Source organism: Prionailurus bengalensis, chromosome F2 (assembly GCF_016509475.1).
Source record: "Prionailurus bengalensis isolate Pbe53 chromosome F2, Fcat_Pben_1.1_paternal_pri, whole genome shotgun sequence".
Taxonomy (NCBI): Eukaryota; Metazoa; Chordata; class Mammalia; order Carnivora; family Felidae; genus Prionailurus; species Prionailurus bengalensis.
In genome coordinates, this window is record NC_057353.1 from 7711307 (window position 1) to 7732500 (window position 21194).

General features: G+C 44.3%; 1 protein-coding gene across 2 annotated transcripts in view; it reads left to right on the forward strand.

Annotated features, from left to right (window-relative positions):
- XKR4 (XK related 4) overlaps positions 1-21194 on the forward strand; it is a 433263-nt gene that overhangs the window by 258067 nt on the left and 154002 nt on the right. For both annotated transcript variants that reach the window (XR_006300440.1, XM_043601084.1), the window contains exon 2: positions 2836-3035. Coding sequence is in view for 1 of the 2 variants with exons in the window: in XM_043601084.1 (XP_043457019.1) it covers positions 2836-3035 (200 nt within the window). In the remaining variant the exon portion in view is untranslated. The remainder of the gene's footprint in view (positions 1-2835; positions 3036-21194) is intronic.

The following is a 21194-nucleotide window of genomic DNA, read 5'->3' on the forward strand; positions in this document are numbered from 1 at the left end:
CAAGTTATATTACAAAGGTGTAGTCAAGACAGTACGGTACTGGCACAAAAATAGACACATAGATCTATGGAACAAAATAGAAAACCCAGAAATAAACCCACAGCTATATGGTCAATTAATCTTCCACAAATCAGGAAAGAATGTGCAATGGGATAAAAGACGGTCTCTTCAACAATTGGTGTTGGGAAAATTGGACAGAAAAATCCAAAAGAATGACACTGGACCACTTTCTTACACCATACACAAAGACAGATTCAAAATGGATTAAAGACCTAAATGTGAGGCGTGAAACAATAAAAATCCTACAGGAGAAGACAGGCAGTAATTAATGTCTTTGCCATTGGCCATATCAACTTCTTTCTACCTATGTCTCTTGAGGCAAAGGAAACAAAAGCAAAAATAAACTATTGTGACTTCATCAAAATAAAAACCTTCTGTACAGTGAGGAAAACCATCAGCAAAACTAAAGGCAATCTACAGAATGGGAGAAGATATTTGCAAATGACGTATCTGATAAAGGGTTAGTATCCAAAATATATAAAGAACTTATAAAAGTCAATACCCAAAAAACACATAATCCAATTTAAAAAAATGGGCAGAAGACACAAATAGCCACTTCTCCAAAGAAGACATGGAGATGGCCAATAGACACATGAAAAGATGCTCAACACCACTCATCATCAGCGAAATAAAAATCAAAACCACAATGAGATATCACCTCACACCTGTCAGAATAGCTAAAGTCAGCAACACAAGAAACAACAGGTGTTGGCAAGGATGCGGAGAAAGAGGACTTCTCTTGCACTGTCGGTGGGACTGCAAACTGGTACAGCTACTCTGGAAAATAATATGGAGGTTCCTCAAAAAGCTAAAAACAGAACTACCTTGTGATGCAGCAATTGCATTACTAGGTATTTACCCAAAGAATACGAAACTACTGATTCAAAGGGATACTTACACCCCAATGTTCATAGCAGCATTATCTACAATGGCCAAGTTATGGAAACAGCCCAAGTGTCCATTGACTGATGAATGAATAAGGAAATGGTGGTATGTTTATACAATGGAATATTAGCCATTAAAAAGCATGAGATCTTCCCATGTGCAACCATGTGGCTGGAACCAGAGAATATTATGCTAAGTGAAATAAGTCAGTCAGAGAAAGACAGACTATATGATTTCACTCGTATGTGAAACTTAAGAAACAACCCTCAAAAAATGAGCAAAGGGGAAACAAAAGAGAGAAAGAGGCAAACCAAGAAACGGACTCTTACCTATAGAGAGCAGGCTAATGGTTACTAGAGGGGATGGGTTAATTCGGTGATGGGGAGTAAGAAGGGCACTGGCTGTGATGAGCCCCAGCTATGTATGGAAGTGTTGAATTACTATAGTGTAAACCTGAAACTAAGATTACACTGTATGTTCATTAACTGGAATTTCAATAAAAACTTAAAAAATTTTTAAGGGTGATAGACTCAGATATCACTGTTTCGCAACCCTAATGAATGAAGAGTTCTTGGAAACGATCAACAGTGGATGATGGTGTCATAAAGGAGAACAGTAGGGTCGCCTCAAGAAAGTACTCAACCTCACCTGCTAAAAACGATCAAACTTGAATCGAATCAACACTAACTACCTCACTGAAGAAAACAAAAAGAACAGCTATGTTAACCACACCTCATGAATGCAATCATCAAGATCAAGACAGTGAAAAATGTGCAGGAAATGAAAAAACAATGGAAGAGGAATCCGTGGCATAAAAGAGACTTACGATACATGTCAAATAATCATCACACAGGGGTCTCATTCGGATTGTATTTCAAACAAACTGTAAAGAAATTATGATAATCAGCAAAACGTGAAAACCAAGTATTTAACAATACTAAATTATCCTTATTTGTAATGTAATAGCGGTATTGCATTTATGCATGTAAATTATCTTTAATAAAATATTTACAGATGAAATAACATGATGCCTGGGATTTGCGTCCAGATAATCTGGTGGCAGGGAGTCAGTGGAGGTATAAATGACAAATGACGTGTGTGTTGTGCATACACGTATCGACAATGGCTTGATCCGGGTGGCTCAATACACGATTTTTTTTCTCCTTTTGTACATGTTTGAAATTTTCAATAATAAAACTTTCCTTAAATTTTTTTTAGACATTTATTTATTTTTGAAAGACAGAGAGAGACAGAGCACGAACAGAGGAGGGGCAGAGAGAGAGGGAGACACCGGATCCGAACAGAATCCGAAGCAGGCTCCAGGCTCTGAGCTGTCAGCCCAGAGCCCGACGTGGGGCTCGAACTCACGAACCGTGAGATCGTGACCTGACCTTTGCGAGGTCAGACGCTTAACCGACCGAGCCACCCAGGCGCCCCAATAAAACGTTTTTTAAAAAGACATCAGGAGGGTTTACAAGCACATACACTTTAATACTTCAGGCTTGCGTGGAGCCCTAGGAAAAATCCGTCTCCTGAATACCATTGAGCCCATAGGGAAACTGACCGGAAAGAATGTGTGTAGATTGTCAAAGTAGCAAACCTCTTCTACACCCGCGTTTCCAACACATTTCACCCCCCCTCTTCATTTTGCAAGTCAGTGGAATACCTTGCACGAGCACAAAGATTGCAGTGACTTCTCCAAGTGAACTTTGAAGAAAGAATAAGGGTACTTGTTCAATGGTCAACTTTGGACGTTAAATTAACAAGCCACTAAAGTCATTGTTTCACGTGTCCTTGCACATTGTGATTTGCAGTAAAGAAAAACAGCCCGGGTGTTTGAATTATAAATTGCCACTCATTTCTTTCTTATTCTCCATGTTTTCTTTCTAGATATTTCCACACCATATACTTAGGTATTCGAAGCCGGCAGAGTGGGGAGAATGACAGATGGAGGTTTTACTGGAAAATGGTGTATGAGTATGCAGATGTGAGTATGCTGCATTTGCTAGCCACCTTTCTGGAAAGTGCTCCACAGCTGGTCCTGCAGCTCTGCATTATCGTACAGACTCATAGCTTACAGGCCCTCCAAGGTAAGGGCTTGCAATTTGGTTTCTGAATTTGGGGAAAGATTGGCTACTTTTGTCACAATCCGAGGAACTGTTCTAATATGCTGTGTTGACAGAGGCCACGGTCCTCCCTGTTAGAAGTCTGCTACTTGACACGAGAATTTGTGAATGATGCGCATTTTCTGCTTCACAATTACTTGTTACGGCGAATTTACAGAAAGACAGTTCTGGTTTGCCTTCCAGCTGCCCTCTGAGTAGGGAAAGAGCTTGTATGATTTGACATGTGGTCAGTATGAAAATAGTCAGTGGGGTTTTTCTGTCTTGTGTGGTAGAATGATTTCCAAAAATTTGGGGGGAAGACGGCCTAGCTCTCTCTCTCTCTTTCTGATGATATTTATAACATATTTGAATATTAGGGTAATCTCCATAATTTCCTTTTGACATTAAGAAAAAAAAAAAGAAAAGAAACAGACAGAGAGATTAAAAGGAAATGGTAAAGGTGGCCATAATATTGTTTTCAAATCATTGGGAAAAACCTGTTGTCAATATTTAACAATACATTGTTTATACACTAAGTTTTATGAAATGAATATCAGACTAATATTTTTGTCTTGCTGTCTTGTTTGATGATCTCATCAGTAAGACTAACACTTATAACAGATCTGCCCTGACGTTTCCTTAGGATCTGATACTCAAATCTTTTCTAGCAGCAAGAAGATTCAGACAGACCAGTGAGCACATAAGCAACTAAATGGCTGGATGGAGGTTGGCTAGGTAGCCCCTTTCTAAACGAGGGGTGTCCTGGTAATTTGTCAATTCTGTAACTAAACAGATGCTGTGGAACAGTGAACGTGTTATAATGTGCTTGTTTTGTTCCAATCTCATTAGCGCCTTTGCTGTGACTTCCTCCACGTCTATACATGTTGCCGTCCTGTTCTGGGCCACGCTCTAACTTCAGATTTGATCTGGCTGGTGTGGGGAATCTCTGTAATGTCCTGATAACTTCTGATAGCAATTCGCACGTTAGTTTGGACTGAGCGCTTTAATTGGCAAGGGGTGGGGGGGGGCGCATATTAGAGGAAAAGAAAAATGGAGAGGGTATTGGTAGATGGGGGCCCATTTCTTTGTGAATGTCTGGCCCACTCTGGCTCCGCATTAGAAGAGCTTCGGTCCAAGAAGCTTGAGAAAAAGGTCAAAGAGATCCATAGGGTGTGATTCTCAAATGCTAGAAAGCACATTGGAGGAAAGAGAACGTGGTGTGTTAGTGTGCACACAGATGAGAAAGCAAGACGCATAAGTTAGCTGCAGACGACTCTCTTTAGTGGTGAAAGGCCACAAGCTACAGAAAGATGATCTGGCTTGGGTTAACTCACTTTTTTGGGAGACCGCGTGCAAGTCACTTAATGTCTCGGGGCCCCCGCTTCTCAAATGTAAAGGTCCCAAATGAAACTAGATGATCTCCAAACTCCTCGGAGCTCTATTCCGTCTCCATATCAGTGAATGTCCAGGAACCTCACAGGGCCAGGTTTATATGCATTAGGAAATGGTGTGTAAATGAGGACATCAGTATAAAGGGCAACATCAAACTAAATCTCTCTCCAGGAATCTGGTACTTATCTCCAGAACAACTCGACAATCTCTTAGTGTCGTTACGCAAGAGGGAAACCCAGGCATGAAGGTGGAGGGTTGCAAGCTGCCTTGCACTGGCCCTAGATTACTGGATGTCCCTATAATTTTCTAAAAGATTTGGAAAATCATAGAGGAGCTTTGATCCTAAAGATGATGAACTAGGGCAAGAAGGAGGTGAGAGAGGGCCTAAGAAAATGTGATCACTTCAGCTCGAGAGTTTTACAGGGGGAAAAAAAAAAAGTAGAGAAAAGGCAATCCTTAGTTTTTCTCCCATTATTCATTCTCAACATAGGAATCGAAATTTCTGTTTCTCAGAGTTGTGGCTCTTCACTGACACCTGGTGTCCCCAGCTCATCTGCTAAGCTCACATTTGCACGAGGCTTGCTTTGAGAGCCAGACCTCGTCCTTGGCCAAGGCGAGCCATGCTGTGAAACCTGGAAAGCTCTAGGGGAAATATGTTCTGTAGCGCTCTCAAGGTGGTCAAAAGACTTGGCCGAGTCAAAGATCACCAGGATCAACGCAAGTCATGGAGCACGAGATAAGGCATTAGCCTTCGAGGGGGATCCTAGTGTTGCATTTTTTTAAACAAGGGAGGTGGGCAGAAAGTTATGCTAAAAGACCAAACAGTGGAAATACCTGACACCCAAGAACAAGCACAAAACCTCCAGCAAATGAAGTTGAGCGCAGGCCCCACTATCTAAATCATTTTGCATTTTAAAGAGAAATCTGTCTTCAGAGAGAGCTCCCAAATTCACCCCTCTGCTGATAGATGATCCCGCTTGAAATGAACCAGCTTGTAAATTAAATGATGCGAATACATTACAGGAACAGAGCTTTTTTCCCCTCTAGGAAAAGAAACACAAATGTGATAGAAGCTAGTCTGACATATACTTTCATATGTATTTATGGTGGAAGATTCTTGGGATTTTATAGGTAAAAACAATATTCTGTAGTGAATGCAAATAATCAGTGGCACGAGCCCTCTGAAGTATTTGCAAAGAGCTCGGAATTAAAATCTTTAAAATATTCTTATTTAGTGGGTAGAGAGCGGTCCTACGTCTGCGAGTCCTTTTGTACGTGACTGTCTAGAATTATTATTTTTTTAGGATAGAAATCTCAATTTCAACCATCTACTACTCTCCGAAGGTCTCTCTTTTAAAAACCAATAAGAAAGGCAAGCAAAAAATACGACATGTTAAAACTGATGCTTAAAGGTTGTGTTCTCCTTATGTAAGTTGGCATAGCCCTGAAACACTGTGAGCTGTCGAAATTCCTTTCTCAGCATTCCTTACTTATTGAATAATTAAGTCAGAGATACCTCATCATACTGGAGGCTGACAGGCTCAGTGGTGAGCCATGCAAGTACAGTATAATTATTTCTCCGTTTGCACTGTCCCGGGAAGGCCACTTTGGCTCCTGTCCTGAGACCAGGAATCAGAGTAGAGCAGAAGTTTGAACATGAACATCCGGTCTTTTCCCTCCGCACTGTCACCTTGAACGGAACTGCTGCTCTTCATAGAAACTGGAATTTCCCTCGGAATATCTATCTCTGAAGTATAAGAAATACTCAAGAAGGTCCACTTGTACATGCATAGCTTAGATGGCGTATAGTGCCTGGGGCCACTTCGGACAGCATCGTGTGCTTGGAGTTTCCAGCATGCATCTTGTTATGATTTTCCAGTCCAATTCCATATCACCTGCCAGGAGAGGAAGAGACAGAGAGATTAGAGAGATTAGAGGAAGGGAGAGAGGGAGGGAGGAAGGAAGGGAGGGAGGGAGGGAGGAAGGAAGGAAGGAAGGAAGGAAGGAAGGAAGGAAGGAAGGAAGGAAAGAAGGTGGGAAGGAGGGAATGAAGGAGGGAGGGAAAGGAGGAATGACAGGGATGGAAAAAGAGAGAGAGGTAGAAAGACTGCCTGGAAAGCCGAGATGGGCAATGGTGTACCGATTAGTCCCCATTTGAGGACACTGCTCTTGGTGTTAAAGATGTGAGATGTGGCCCAACGCCTGCCTGTCCTCTTTGTAAGCAACGTCTCAAACCCATCCAGGGCCGTTGATTGTGTCTAGGCGGTACAAACAGGGATAGAAGGTTGACTGTCTACCTTCTATAGAAAGAAGCTGCCCTACCTGACCTTTTGGCAAGCTAGGCTAGAGGGTCTCTAAGTCACTTTTAGTGTTGTGAGCGCAATTCTCCGAACGCTCAGTTTTGGTTGCGTGTGGACCCAGCCTCCCATAGCTGGCAGAGAAGCTATTGATTCAAGTACAAACAAGCGTCCCCAGGTCTTTGCTAGCTCGATGCCATGCTCCGTGGGGTCCAAGGGTGTGCTCCGTGGAGCAGCCCGGGGAATGCTGTGCAGGGTCACGGCACACGATGTTTTCTTGACAGGGAGTGTGTGTGTGTGTAAGCCACAGCTCAGGCTGGTGCGGCCCGGTCGCCTAGCCCTGGCGGCCAGGTGCGCATGGCCACCAGTGAAGGCGTCGTGCAAAAAAGTGATTCCTTGAAAGGAACCATCTAGGCAAACCAAGAGAAATCAGGCCTTCACTAGATGCAAGTGGGTGCCAATCCGCGAACCCAAACGTTTCCCCTTTTTCCAGCTGGCTGAGGCTCTTCGTTTCCAGTTTCCACCTTTACTTGTCATTATGACAAGGTCCCATTTTACACTCTACGTGCACTTGGCTGCGATGTGCGGAGTGAGTGACAAATAAATGCCCTCCCACAGGCCATGTGTCCAGGACAGCTTTGTCGAGCAAGAAGGACGCCGACGCCTACTTCGATCCTGGTTTCTTCATATCCAAAACCCCACGTGTTGCCCCCTTTTTCCAACAGTTTATCCCGAAGGCTTCACGAAAAGGAGGGAGGAAAGGGGGGCTGGGAGAAGGGCTTACTGATTCATTTCCTCTCTTGCCTCCCGGGAGATCACGGGGGAAGTCACAAGTTAAGGGGCTGTCCTCAAACATCCAGCACTGCCCCCAGAAAACTGAGGCAGCTGAGACATCCCTGAAGTGTGAAAAACACCTCATTTGCCACGTCCTGATGAGGACCTCCAAGACCGAAATCGTGGGATGCCCAGTCGTTCAACTTCGCGGTAAAGGTAGAGCCACACCCGGCTCCCTTCGCATGGTGCAGGTCAGAGGAGAAACCCAGCTACCTCAACCCTCCTCCTCTGCCAGATGACTGTCTCCACATGTGCCTGGCTCTACCTCTGCCTTCGGGGGAGGGGAAGCACAGGCAAGAGTGCCAGCCTGTGAGTGGGACTGTGTCCCACATCCCTTTAGATCTGTCTGCTCTGCAGTTGCTATTTTCATTAGTTAATTAACACATTTATCGAATGTCTCTTATGTGCATGATGGTGTGTGAAGCCCCACAAAACTTGTCCTAAAAAAAGTTCATGTTTTATTAAAAGTGTATACTGTGACATTATAAACAGCGTGACAAAATATATTTAGAAGCACCTAATTTATCTGGGTGTGTGCTAGAATGTTCTATTCTCTCGATGGGATACTTTAAATTTTTTTTTCAACGTTTTTTATTTTTGGGACAGAGAGAGACAGAGCATGAACGGGGGAGGGGCAGAGAGAGAGGGAGACACAGAATCGGAAACAGGCTCCAGGCTCCGAGCTGTCAGCCCAGAGCCTGACGCGGGGCTCGAACTCACGGACCGCGAGATCGTGACCTGAGCTGAAGTCGGACGCTTAACCGACTGCGCCACCCAGGCGCCCCACGATGGGATACTTTACATGAGGGGAGCCCTTGACCGTGTCTAGCTCACCCGCCCCCACTGAGGGCCCACGGAGCCTCTGCTTGAGTCGTTGTTCATCATAGGACAGTTCTGATGGCATCACAGAAACTGTCGGAAAAGGGCCTTCTCGGGCCTCTAGCCCATCGCTCTACCTGACACATGAATATCTGATCAATTCCACCTTCGCTCCCTACGTTCAATCTCAGGGTCCTCTCACCAGGAGGGCTACTCTCACCAATCTCAGCACCTCCTCTCACCAGGAGGGCTACTCGTTATGATAAGTCTGAGAAGCAGAAGCTCTCCTCTCCACCTCTGAACAAGCAGTACCCCATCCCCTCTGTGGAATGTTCTTCCCAGTGCCCTTAGTGCATTGGATGTCCACGCCAAGCAGGTTACTTTCAGTCCATGGGCACAGTTGTCTCCCGGAGTTGAGCTGAACACGTCACAGGAGTCATTGTGGGTTTCTGAAGCTGTTCGTTGAACTTCGTCCCCGTTCTTGTGACCCCTTAGCCTAATTAGATAGCATAGAAACTAGATGAAATGTGCATGTGCAAAAGAGAGGTGTTTCTGTGCAAGCTATGCTGACAGTTTCAGGAAAAGCAGAGCAGCCCAGAGCAGGGGAGTGCTTTCCCAACCACGGAGTCTCAAAGCATCGGGACGCCGCTCCTGTCACCTGTTGTCTGGCCCCCCAGAGGTGGTGGGTGCCGCGCTGAGTGTGGCGGGTCCCGAGGGCCGCACCCTGGCCACTGCCCCCACCCCCTGCAGCGTGGTGTGCGTGCCCATAGCCGTCCGCCCTCCTTTGCACAATGCTTGCCAAGAGCCGCGTGCACATGCTTCAAACGTCCCCCCAGACACTCTGTGCGTTTTAGTATTGTATCTCTGAACGTTGGCTGCCGGTTTTTTGGTGTGGTTTTGGTTTTTTGGGTTTTTGGGGTTTTTTTTTTTCTTGTTTGTTTTTTGAGATGATCTGTCAGTTACAGTAATCAGGAATGCAGACCACGTTAGATATCCCGGAAGAAGAGATTGAAATCAGGCTGTCTACTCCATGGAGGCTGAGAAGCTGAGAGGACAAAAAGGCAGATGTCATAAAAGTAAGAGATTCCTAACGAAGGGGTGAAGCTCCCAACCCTAGAGCTAGAGGAATGAAGGAAAAGGCGCTCAGATCTCTGGGGAGGGCACAACCTGATGGGTGTGGCTGACAAAGGGACGGGGCACGGCCACTGCCTTCATTGACATTGACCAGCCTGGAAGGCGGCCGGGCAGGGATGCAGCAAGCCCCCCCACCCCCCACCCCCGACCTGGTGAGGCTGTGCGGGGCGACAGCAAACGAAGCCGAGGACAGGAGGTAGGGGCTTTAGAAGCCAGTAAGGATAGGATGCCGATCTGAGCTGGAATCCAGAAAAAAGTCTCCTCTCTTCCTACCTTCCACCCTCCTGCCAGTGCTACCTCTCAGCAGAGCTTCATGGGAAACCAGCTGGTCGGGGGGTCCTGGAAATCTCTGCAGGCCCAGCCCCCGCCCTCAGGTGAGAGTAATACATTCCCCATTCTGTGGTGTTACTTTTGCCGGCTTCCATCTGAGAAAGGGTAACCAAACTTGTTAAAGCCCGAACGGGGACCGTATGAGACCGATGCACGGGTTTTAGATCATGGAGATTGCTCATGTAAAAGATCTGGCAACTGACACGTCCTCCTTCAGTGTGTGGCCACAGACCTCGAGTGGCCCCCCAGCAGTGTCCAGCAATCCTACCTTATCTCTCCCAGAAATTCCCTGTCCTGCCCCCACACTCGCCGTACTCCCAATACTCCGCATCTGTTACTCTGAACTGCTAGCCTCACTTCTTATCTCAGTGAGAAAACAGATGCAGTCAACCAGGAGCTGTTTCCTTTTCCATTCTAACTGTACCGTTCTACCAGCTTCTACGCCCGTCTACCCCGGGCCCCTCCATTTACAAGGATAAACTGAGCGGGCACCTATCCATGCCCCCCCTCTTCAGTGCTGGATTCCGTCCCCGCTCACCCACTCAAGCATCTTCTTCATGAAATTAGCCTCTCTCTCCCTCTCCTGCATATCACTTTAACTTTCACTGGATTTTTGCCAGCATCCTGCAATAACCCTCATCTTTATTAGAGGAAAACCTTGGCCCTTATCTACCATAGTACCTTCTCGCTCTTCACAGACTCCTTGAAAGATATGTCTACCCTCTCTCCTCTTCTTCGCTTCCTATGCTGTATATCTGGTTTTGTTTTATAATTTTTAAACATTATTTTTGAAGTATAACACATGCACAGGAAAGGACACAACCATCATAAGAAACTGCTACGAAGAGAGGAACATTAGCAGCATCACAGAAGCTCTGTTCTTTCTTTCTTTTTTTTTAATGTTTATTTATTTATTTATTTATTTATTTGTCAACGTTTATTTATTTTTGGGACAGAGAGAGACAGAGCATGAACGGGGGAGGGGCAGAGAGAGAGGGAGACACAGAATCGGAAACAGGCTCCAGGCTCTGAGCCGTCAGCCCAGAGCCTGACGCGGGGCTCGAACTCCCGGACCGTGAGATCGTGACCCGGCTGAATTCAGACGCTTAACCGACTGCGCCAGCCAGGCACCCCAATGTTTATTTATTTTTGAGAGCGAGAGACAGAGCACAAGTCCGGGAGGGGCAGAGAGAGACACACACAGAATCTGAAGCGGGCTCCAGGCTCTGGGCCATGAGCCCAGAGCCCGACGCGGGGCTCAAACTCACCAACTGTGAGATCATGACCTGAGCCGAAGTCAGACGCTCAACCGACTGAGCCACCCAGGCGCCCCTTATTTTAAAATGTTTTTTTTAAATGTTTATTTATTTTTGAGAGAGAGAGAGACAGACAGAGCACGAACAGAAACTCACTCTCGTGCTCTAAAATAATCCATCATAAGAATGAACCTCAGTTTATTTATCCACTCTACTGTCGTTGATGGACGCATGGTTTGTTCTCAGTTTGAGAGCGTTATAAATAATGTTACTGTGGATGGTTTTTGTATGCCTTTACACACGTACGCATATTTCTCTTGGGCTAATACCCAAGAGTGAATTTGCCGAGTCCTGGAGTACAGGCACAGCGAGCTTTTGTAGATGATGCCGAAGTATTTTCCAAAGTGGTCGCACCAAATTACAGTCGTGGCTACCGCAGTGCAGTTGTGTTGAGATTCCTCCGAACCCTCTCCAAAATTTGGCAGGGTTGGTCTCAATTCTAGCTCTGAGTAGGATCTCAGTGTGATTTGTATTTGCATTTCCTGATAACGATCAAGCTAAAAAGTGTCCTTGATCCTTCTCTGTTTCCTCCCCCCTTTATCCAACCGGTCAGCAAATTCTATCTGATCCACCTTCAAAATACGCCCCCAAGCTGATCCCATACACCACCTCTATCTCTACCACACCCCCCTCCAAGCCACAGTCTAGCGAGACTTCTCCCAGGAGCTGCTCTCCCGGCCTCCTCCCTACCTCCACGTGGTCTATGTGCCATATAGCAGCCATCGTGATCTATCTCTTTGTCATTTTACTTCGCTCTTTAAAACTCTGGTGATTCTTCGTTGTAGTTAAAACAAGGTCAACTTTTTTTTTTTTTTTAACGTGTGTGTGACAAGGTGCCCTGGTTTGGCACCTCCACACCTTCTAGTGTTCACTACTCACCCAAGCCCGGTGACACTAGCCTGCTCTTTCTCAGACACACCACGTTGGCATTTGCGGGGCCTTCGCCTTGCCATTCCTTCTCATCCTCACGTGACTCATCCTCTGCACGCGGGACCACATTCAAGCGTCGCTGCTAAGACTCACATCGCATCACACTCTCCAGTTCCGTCCACGTTGCTACAAAGGGCCATATTTCATCCTTTCTCATTGCCACGTAGTACTCCATTGTGTATATTGACCACGATTTCTTTGACAATAAATTTCATATAGTAAAAATAAATAAATAAATAAAACTCACATCGCCTTCCCCACCAATAGCCTCTCCCTCTCTCCTCACTCCGTGTTATTTTTGCCACAGCCAGTTGAAATTGTTTTTCATTCACGTGGATTATTGTTATTCCGTCGCCCCTGGTGGAGGGCAAGCTGTGTGACAGCAAGGAACGGAGAGATGACAGCGAAAAATAGAAAAGCACTCAAAAAGTATTTGACTAAAGAATTTAGCTGGGGCGCCTTGGTGGCGCAGTCGGTTAAGCGTCCGACTTCAGCCAGGTCACGATCTCGCGGTCCGGGAGTTCGAGCCCAGTGTCAGGCTCTGGGCTGATGGCTCGGAGCCTGGAGCCTGTTTCCGATTCTGTGTCTCCCTCTCTCTCTGCCCCTCCCCCGTTCATGCTCTGTCTCTCTCTGTCCCAAAAATAAATTAAAACGTTGAAAAAAAAATTAAAAAAAAAAAAAGAATTTAGCGTGTAACTACTGTGCTCAGGAGCTACCTTATTTTTTTACTGGTTTCTCAACTGGACTAGGCAATACAGACTGCGGTTTAAGTTTCCATGGAAAATCATAGTCTTATTTTACATAGATGAAAGACATAATATAAGCTCCCCCATATATTGCATTAAAAAAATTTTTTTTTATCTATTTGTGAGAGAGAAAGAGAGCACTAGCGGGGAAGGGGCAGAGAGAAGGGGCAGAGGAATCGAAGCGGGCTCTGTGCTGACCGCGGAGAGCCTGATGTGGGGCTCAAACCCATGAGCCATGAGATCATGACTTGAGCCATAGTCACTCAACCAACTGAGCCACCCAGACACCCCCCCCATACTGTATTTTTACATATTTGGAAATTTTAAAATGTTAACTTTGATTCTCTATTATACCTGCCATTCAAGATAAAATAGAAAACACAAATACACACAAAGGAGAAAATAAAAGCTGTCTTCTGGACAGAAGTAATAAAAATCCTGCAACTGAGAAATAACTCGTGATTATATTTTATTGCTTTCCCTTATAGACTTCTTTCACATTTTAGTATATGTTACATTACAATAGAATTAAAATATGGATACTGTTTTATAACCTCTTTTTTTTTACAACACATCATGAACATATGTCCATAACTATGTGTATATTGTTCCTACACCATTTCTTTTTTAAAAAAATTTTCTAACATTTATTTGTTACTGAGAGACAGAGGGAAACAGAGCATGAGCAGGGGAGGGACAGAGAGAGAGGGAGACACAGAATCCGAAGGAGGCTCCAGGCTCCGAGCTGTCAGCACAGAGCCCGACGCGGGGCTTGAACCCACAGACCCCGAGATTGTGACCTGAGCCAACGTTGGTCGCCTAACTGACTGAGCCACTCAGGCGCCCCGTTCCTACACCATTTCTAACAACTACATAATTTACCAACATGGGTTATCTTCTTCTTTTCCACTAATTCCCTGTTTTTAAAATCATAAGTTATCAAATGATAGTAAGAACTAAATCTTTGCAGATAGCCTCAATTACTTCTCAAAGATAAATGCCTAAAAGTGGAAATTCTGGATTTAAGGGCAGGCAAGATTTGAAGGCTTTTGACACATACTGTCACATTGGCAATTTTAAGGTACGCTCCTTCGGAAGAATTCCGCAGTGTCTCAAGTTTCTGATCCATAAGCACAGGAAGTCAGTGAGCCCGACAGTTAACAGGGACCGAAAAATGGGCAAATCTCTTGATATCTAGGGAAGAGCGCTTAACCGTGCCCATTGGAATAGGAAGGTCTTAATTCCAAGAAGTGTCCTCATTTCTTTCCTTGTTACTTCGTTGCATCCGCCTTCATAAGGTTTATAAAAGTTCTATGAAGCAGCAGCAGTTCATTGTTGATGAAACAAAAATTTAAGAACAGCACCATCCGAAACTTTTGATTGGAATCAAAATTGTAAGGAAAAGCGGGCATTAAGTTCCTCAAAACACATGACAAAAATCTGACCAAGGAACACTTGTAAAGGGTTAAACGATACAAAAATTACAACACAGCAGCCTCTACGCTGGACAGTTGTGATCTCTTCTGGCTTTATAAATATGCTCAATGTACCCAATAGCATTTAGTGCACAACCCTGCTGGGTATTGAAAAAATAAATAAAAGACGGCAGGCCCTGCCTTCCAGGTGCTGACAAACTCAGTCGAGGCTGCCAAAAAACAAGGGCAACCTTAGCAATGATGCCTGCACTCAAAGGCTATTACACATTCCTTCCTGGCCCGCGCTTGGCTCATACAAAGCAATCGATGGATATTTGTTGAATAAAATGAAAAATGAATACCTGCTATGTGGCAGAGCCTTCTGCTAGATGTGATTGATACAAAAACAAATGGCACAGCCCCTGGTCTCAAAGACTTCAACGTACTGGGAAAGGAAGACCAAGAAGCCATTTTAACTCCATTACACTCCGTGTTCTATTTGCGGCCACGTTCAGACCCTTGGGTGACCCAGAATGATCCCTTATGGACAATGATGCAGGGGAAGCAGAAATGCCACGCCTGCTGACTGTGTTCAAAAAAAGATGTCAAGGCAAGTAGGAAGAATCATGGAAGGTGTCATGAAAAGAATGGCCTCCAAGCTGGGTCACAAACGATGCCTAACATTTTTTCACATTCTTTTTTAGGAAAAAACAAAAAAAAAGCAAGAAAGAAATGTGAACAAAACCAGAAGGGGGAGGCTGGTGATTTTGTCTATGCCTGTCTGTTCAGCAACGCTGGTGATAATGGTCTCCTCAAAGCCATGGGATCGTTGATACCATTTATAGCACACGATTAAGAGTTATTTCTCACACTCGAAAGAGCGTTCTAGTGGCAGGGTAAATCCTTGCATATATGCTTTTAAAGAAATACAACCTATTTTCCTCTATCTCTGACTTTTCAGCCTGTGTTTTTGCATTGTTCGGTACTTGGGATTCTCCGCAGATAAACCAGTAAAATAGTAAACTGCCAGTCTGCTTAATCAATACATATTACAGAGTTGAATTTGAAACGCTATCAACAACTTTGTGGGGAGAGACTTACAAGGCTGACATGACGTGTTGGCCATCCTGCTCCATTCTCTTGAAGCGTATTGGCCGGATAAATGGTGGGTGTCGTGGGGGTAATGATATTATTGATCTCTTTGTTTCGCACTCAATAGCCTCTGAGTCATGGTACCTCCCCAAGTTATACTTAGAAGGAAAGAGAGAAGCTTCATTTGCTTATCATTGATTCGAGTGCTCGAAATCAACTCTGTATGGTAGATCAGCGCCGGGCACAGCTGCGAATGGTTTTGAATTTGAATCATTTTGAACATAATATGAAATAAGGGCCTGACTATTTTTAGGTTCTACTTAATTATCTCCAATAAGCAAGCACCAATCTTGGTGTTTTTCCACTCAGTCTTCCTCCTCTCGCCCTGTCTCCTTCCCTGTGAGATGGGAGTCGGTTTTGCATGTTCAGGCACAGGGTCACAGACTGGGGTCCGAGTGGGGGTCAACGGATAATCACAACTGCACATACGTGCCTATGGAGAGAAGAGACCTGGAGAAGAGGTGCAAAGGCCAAACCCTGGTGGATCAGAGAGGCACACTTAAACACAGGGCTGTCTGCAGCGAATAGGGTCCCCAAACACCGGCTCTTCCTTTGCCTTTCTCATGGCTTTGGTTGCCAACCTCCAACGTCCCCAAATACCAGGAGCATTTCAACACCTCACACCTTCAGGAACACAGAAGCCCACGGTTATTTTCCATTTGCCTGACCCTTGCCCTGAACTCAGACCAGGTGTTTACTTTGACTGAATATCGACATACCGTAATTATTATTTCTAAACACTACAAAACTCACTACTGTGGAGAGTCAAAGTACTCACTGAGCAGGGACAAAGCGAGGTCAACTTAGTACAGAATTCACGAGTGGCCTACTAGGGCATTTCCCCAGATCGCTTTATTTTCTGGGAAGCCACAGACAATCTGAGGATCAGGATTTTCTGGCGCAATTCTGATTCGGCGGGTAGATGGGGGAAGCCCCCACAACCACTTAGATAGTTTTAATTCCGAAGCCCGTTCTTTGCCGACAAACTTTTGCCATCCAAAAGCGTACATTCCAGCCCAGAAACATATTTTGCATTTATTTGGTGGATTGGAATTAGACCGACTCTTACAGCGTTCCTTAGACGTGTAAGTTAAGATTGTCCTGATGAGTCAGCGGGGTAAAGAACTATGCTCATTTCCTGTCGAATGATTCAAGAAAGACTTTTTTAAAAAAACTGTCCCACTCGTGCAGAGGACTGTCTATGTGTGAGAGATCCAGAGCCCCGCACGCTGTCAGAGCCAGATGCAAAAGCAGGAGGAGAAAGAAGCAACTGATTCAATTGGTATGTAAACGTTCCTCCTCCGTATAAAACCACAAAACCGTGTGGAAACTCACTCCTCAGCTCACAATGAGCCGCTGATTGCAGAAGGACAGGGCCTGCTGAGCGCTGCCTGCCTGAGGTTTGGTCAGCACTTTCATTGTGAGCCTAAATTTCCACAGCTTTCCATCAGCTGTAGAAAAAGTCTCAGAGTCTCCGAGACGAACAAGGCTCCAGAACTCCAAAACTTTTTAACCGTCCATGATATTACCAGTTCAACCCCTTGGACGATTCTACTGGGGCTCCAGTTCTCTGGCGGGGGGTCGAACTGTAGGACTTTCCAGTGGGTAGGCTTCAACAGAGGCGACCACTTCCCGAGTTTTGTTAGCCGGAACACTAAGGTCAAAGGCAAATGGAAAAAAAAAAAAAATCTAAAACGTAGCTCCCGTGATGGAAGTGGATATTTTGGATCTGGACTTTAGGAATAAATGACTGAGTCAATAAATGCACAGATTGTAAAGTTTGCAGACGTAAAAAAAAAAAAAAAAAAAAAAAATCAACCCAGAAAAGTAAAAAGTCAAGCAGCTGCAAAAACCATTTGAAGCAAAACGCGTTTTTTGACATGTTTTGTGAACACAGAAGGAGACATTTGTTTCAAAATCAGGGATGCCACTTCATGAAAGAGGGAGTGTTAGATCTTAAAGAATGAGTGGAGTGTCAGTCTTTCAGGAGGCAGGTCTGCCGGGCCCTGAAGCAGAAGTCAGAGCACGAGGCACGTGCATCGTCACATGGCCAACTCCAGGAAACAGTAGGGGAACAACATGAACTTGATCCTGAAGCTCAAGGGTCCTGAAAACCACTCTGTGCTCTTGAGGTCCAGCAACACATCTCTCAACCATAGATAGGTTGCAGTGTCTTGAGTGGGACCTAAGTGAATCTTCATTAATTATTACATTCATTTACTCAACAAATATTTGTTGAGCACCTCTCCATGATGGGCACTGATCTGAATCCTAGGAAATGAAGATGACTTAAAACCATTTACCCGTGAAGAGCTTCCAAGCTAGTAATGGTAAGCAACATACGAACCACTAAGTGCAAATGTTGACATGGGTACCATGATAGAAGTAGACCCAGAAGACGGGAGACACCCAAAGAAGGGAGTGGCCCGCTCCACCTGGACAGGATGGGAAAGGTTTTATAAACACATCAGCCTGAGCTAAGTTGATAGTTGAGGCAGTAAAAACAGAAGAGATCACCTAGGGAGAGATCAGTGGAGAAGGAAAAGGCCAAGAACAGAACCCTAGGGGTACCACCTTTTAAGAGTCTAGAATGGAAGAAAAGACAGTGAAGCAGGAGGACATAAGAGAGATGGAAAGGTCAGATGAGCCCAGGGACATGGTGGCCAAGTCAGGTGTCTCCGAAGAAATGCCTGTGAGGGACCAGTCAAGGTGAGAACTGAACAGAGCATCAATTTGACAATTGTGACATCTCTGTGACACAGCCCAAAACATAACAGTGAAAAGCTTAAGAAAGAAAAACGTGAATTAGAAGAGAAGAAAGAGGAGTGATAGCAAGGAGGGAATCTCTAGACTCCAGGGAAGACTAAAATGAGTACAGTGGCTAAGAGCACGAGTTTCAGGGTAGAGGAATAAGCATAAGACTGTGTTGAAGGAGCTGTTAGAAAATAGACTTGAGAAGCAGAACCAAAGCAAGATTGTTCTCGAATCCTGTTCCTGCCTCTCTGTCCTGGTACTTAACACAGGTACCAAGGGTGATACTCAAAAGGTAGAGCTAAACCCGAGCCCAGGGTTCCGGGCTCTTCCCCATCGATGAAGGACCTCAACATGGAGAAATTCCATCATGAATGATCTTTTGTGGGTTCACCCACCTTGTAGCCCTGCATGGGTTACTTAACCACAACGAGCATTAGCTTCTCTGACTGGAAAAGAATTTAACGATCTAAATTGCAGTGTTGTGTTAGAATCAAACACACAACCTGAAGAACCACCATCTCCTGTCTGGCACAAGGAGGGCGTGGCACAAGCTGTCCACCTGGACCGTCTTCTCGCTTCCTTCTTTCCTACCTCAAAAGGAGAAGGGGAAGAACACCCTTAGCAATTTTCTAAATTTGCTATGAAATGAGGTTTCGTAACTCACATTTTCTTTCTCGTTTAAATAGATGTAGACCAGTGTGAACTCATTTCACCTAACCTTGAAGTTAAATATTGGCTTTCTCTCCCCCTGAGAGTTCTCCCGCCGGCCTTAGGTTACACATGCCCTCCAGAGCCAATGCTGACTACTTTTGTTGTGCTCTGGTCTCTTGAACTCAGAGTTGTCCCAGAGGGGTTGAGACCTCAGAAATCTTCCAGCAAATGCCACTTAGACTCTGATCTGTCCGCTGACCTATATTTTTAGCACAAAGTGCTTTTAGCCTTGATTTTTTGAAAGAATAGATATTTATGGGGGGGGGGGGACATGTTGTGCCGTGTCTTTACATTTTCTAAGCACATCATCTTCACTCCATTAGACATCGAAACTAATCTTTTTCCTACAAGCTCATTAGCATTCAAATGCTAAGTGTCGATTTGAATATTTTCAGATATTTTCTCCAGTCCTAGGAAAGCATAGGCTTTCTAAAATTGGTGGCCATGTTTTCTTCCTTTTTAAATAGATTTTATTTTTTAGAACAGTTTGAGGTTCACAGAAAAAATAGGGAGAAGGCATGGATTTTCCCACGTGTCCTCAGACCCCAAAGTATAGGCTCCTCCGTTATCAACATCCCCCACCAGGATGATACATCTATTAAAAAGGACAAACCTACATTGACACATCCTTATGACCCAAAGTGCCGGGCGTGCACTAGGGTTCACTGTTGCTGCTGCACATTCTATGGGTTTGGACAAATGAACACTGACATGTATCTGTCATCACAAAATTATACCGAGTGTTTCCATTGCCTCAAAAACCTTCTGTGCTCCCTGTATTCATCTTCCCGCCCCCCCCACCCCCCCAGCCCCTGGCAACCACTGATTTTATACTCTCCCCATGGTTTTGTCTTTTCCAGAATGTCATGGATTTGGAATCATACAGTGTATATCCTTTCAGACTGGTTTATTCCACTTAGTAATGTGAACTTAAGGTTTCTCAATATCTTTTCATGGCTTGATGGCTCATTTCTTTTTGCACTGAATAATATACCACTGTCCAAGTATGCTGTAGTTTTTGTTTGTTTGTTTGCTTGCTTGCTTGTTTTATCCCATCGCCTACTGAAGGACATCTTAGTTGCTTTCAAGTTTAGGAGATTATGAATAAAGCGGCTATACACATCTGTGTGCGGGTTTTTACGTGGACGTATGTTTTCAACACCAAGGAGTGCAGTTACTAGATTATATGATGCGAGTATGTTTAGTTTTGTAAGTTTTGTAAGCCTGTTCTTCCAAGGTCATTTTACCATTCTGCCTTCCCAGCAGCAATGAATGAGAATTCTTGTTGTTCCGCATCCTCCCCAGCATTTGATGTTGTCAGTGTTCTGGATTTTTGGCCATACTAATAGTCTGTGGCGGAATCTCATTGCTGTTTTGATTTGCATTTTCCTGATGACATATAGTGTGTAGCATCTTTTCATATGCTTATTGCTATCTGTATTTCTTCTTCGGTGAGGTTTTTTTTTTCACTTAGGTTGCCGTATTATTGTTGAGTTTTAAGAATTCTTTGTATATTTTCTTTTATCCGATCTATCATTTGCAAATATTTTATTTCAGTTTGTGGTTTGTCATTTTGTTCACTTGATGGGGGTTTTTTTTGCAGAAGTTTTCATTTTGACGAAGTCCCACTTACCCTTCCTTTCGTGAACCACGCCTTTGGTGTTGCATCTAAAGAGTCATCACCATACCCAAGGTCATCTAGATTTTCTCCGATGTTATCTTCCAGGAGTTTTTACACTTTTTCATTTTAATTTAGGTCTGTGATGGATTTCGAGTTAATTTTTCTGAAGGTTATAAAGGGTGTGTCTACATTCATTACTTTGCATGTGGATGTCTGGTTTGTCCAGGACCTTCTGTTGGAAAGGCTATATTTTCCCTATTGCTTTTGCTTTCTTGTCAAAGATCAGCCGATTATATTTATATGGGTATATTTCTGGACTCTTTATTCTGTTCTCTTAATCTGTTTGTCCATCTCTTACCAATATCGCACTGTTCTGATTACTGCAGCTTTATAGTAAGTCTTGAAGTTGGGGGGTGTCAGTCCTCCAACTTTGTTCTTCTCCTTCAGCATCGTGTTGGCTATTCTGGGTCTTTTGCCTGACACATAAGCTTTAGAATTCGTTTATGAATAGTCACAAAATTACTTACTAGAACTTTGACTGGGATTGCATTGAATTTACAGATCAAGTTGTGAAGAACTGACATCTTGACAATATTGAGGCTTCCCATCCATGGATATGGATCATCTCTCTCCATTTTTATAAAGTTCTTTGATTTCTTTCATCAGAGTTTTATAGTTTTGCTCATATAGATC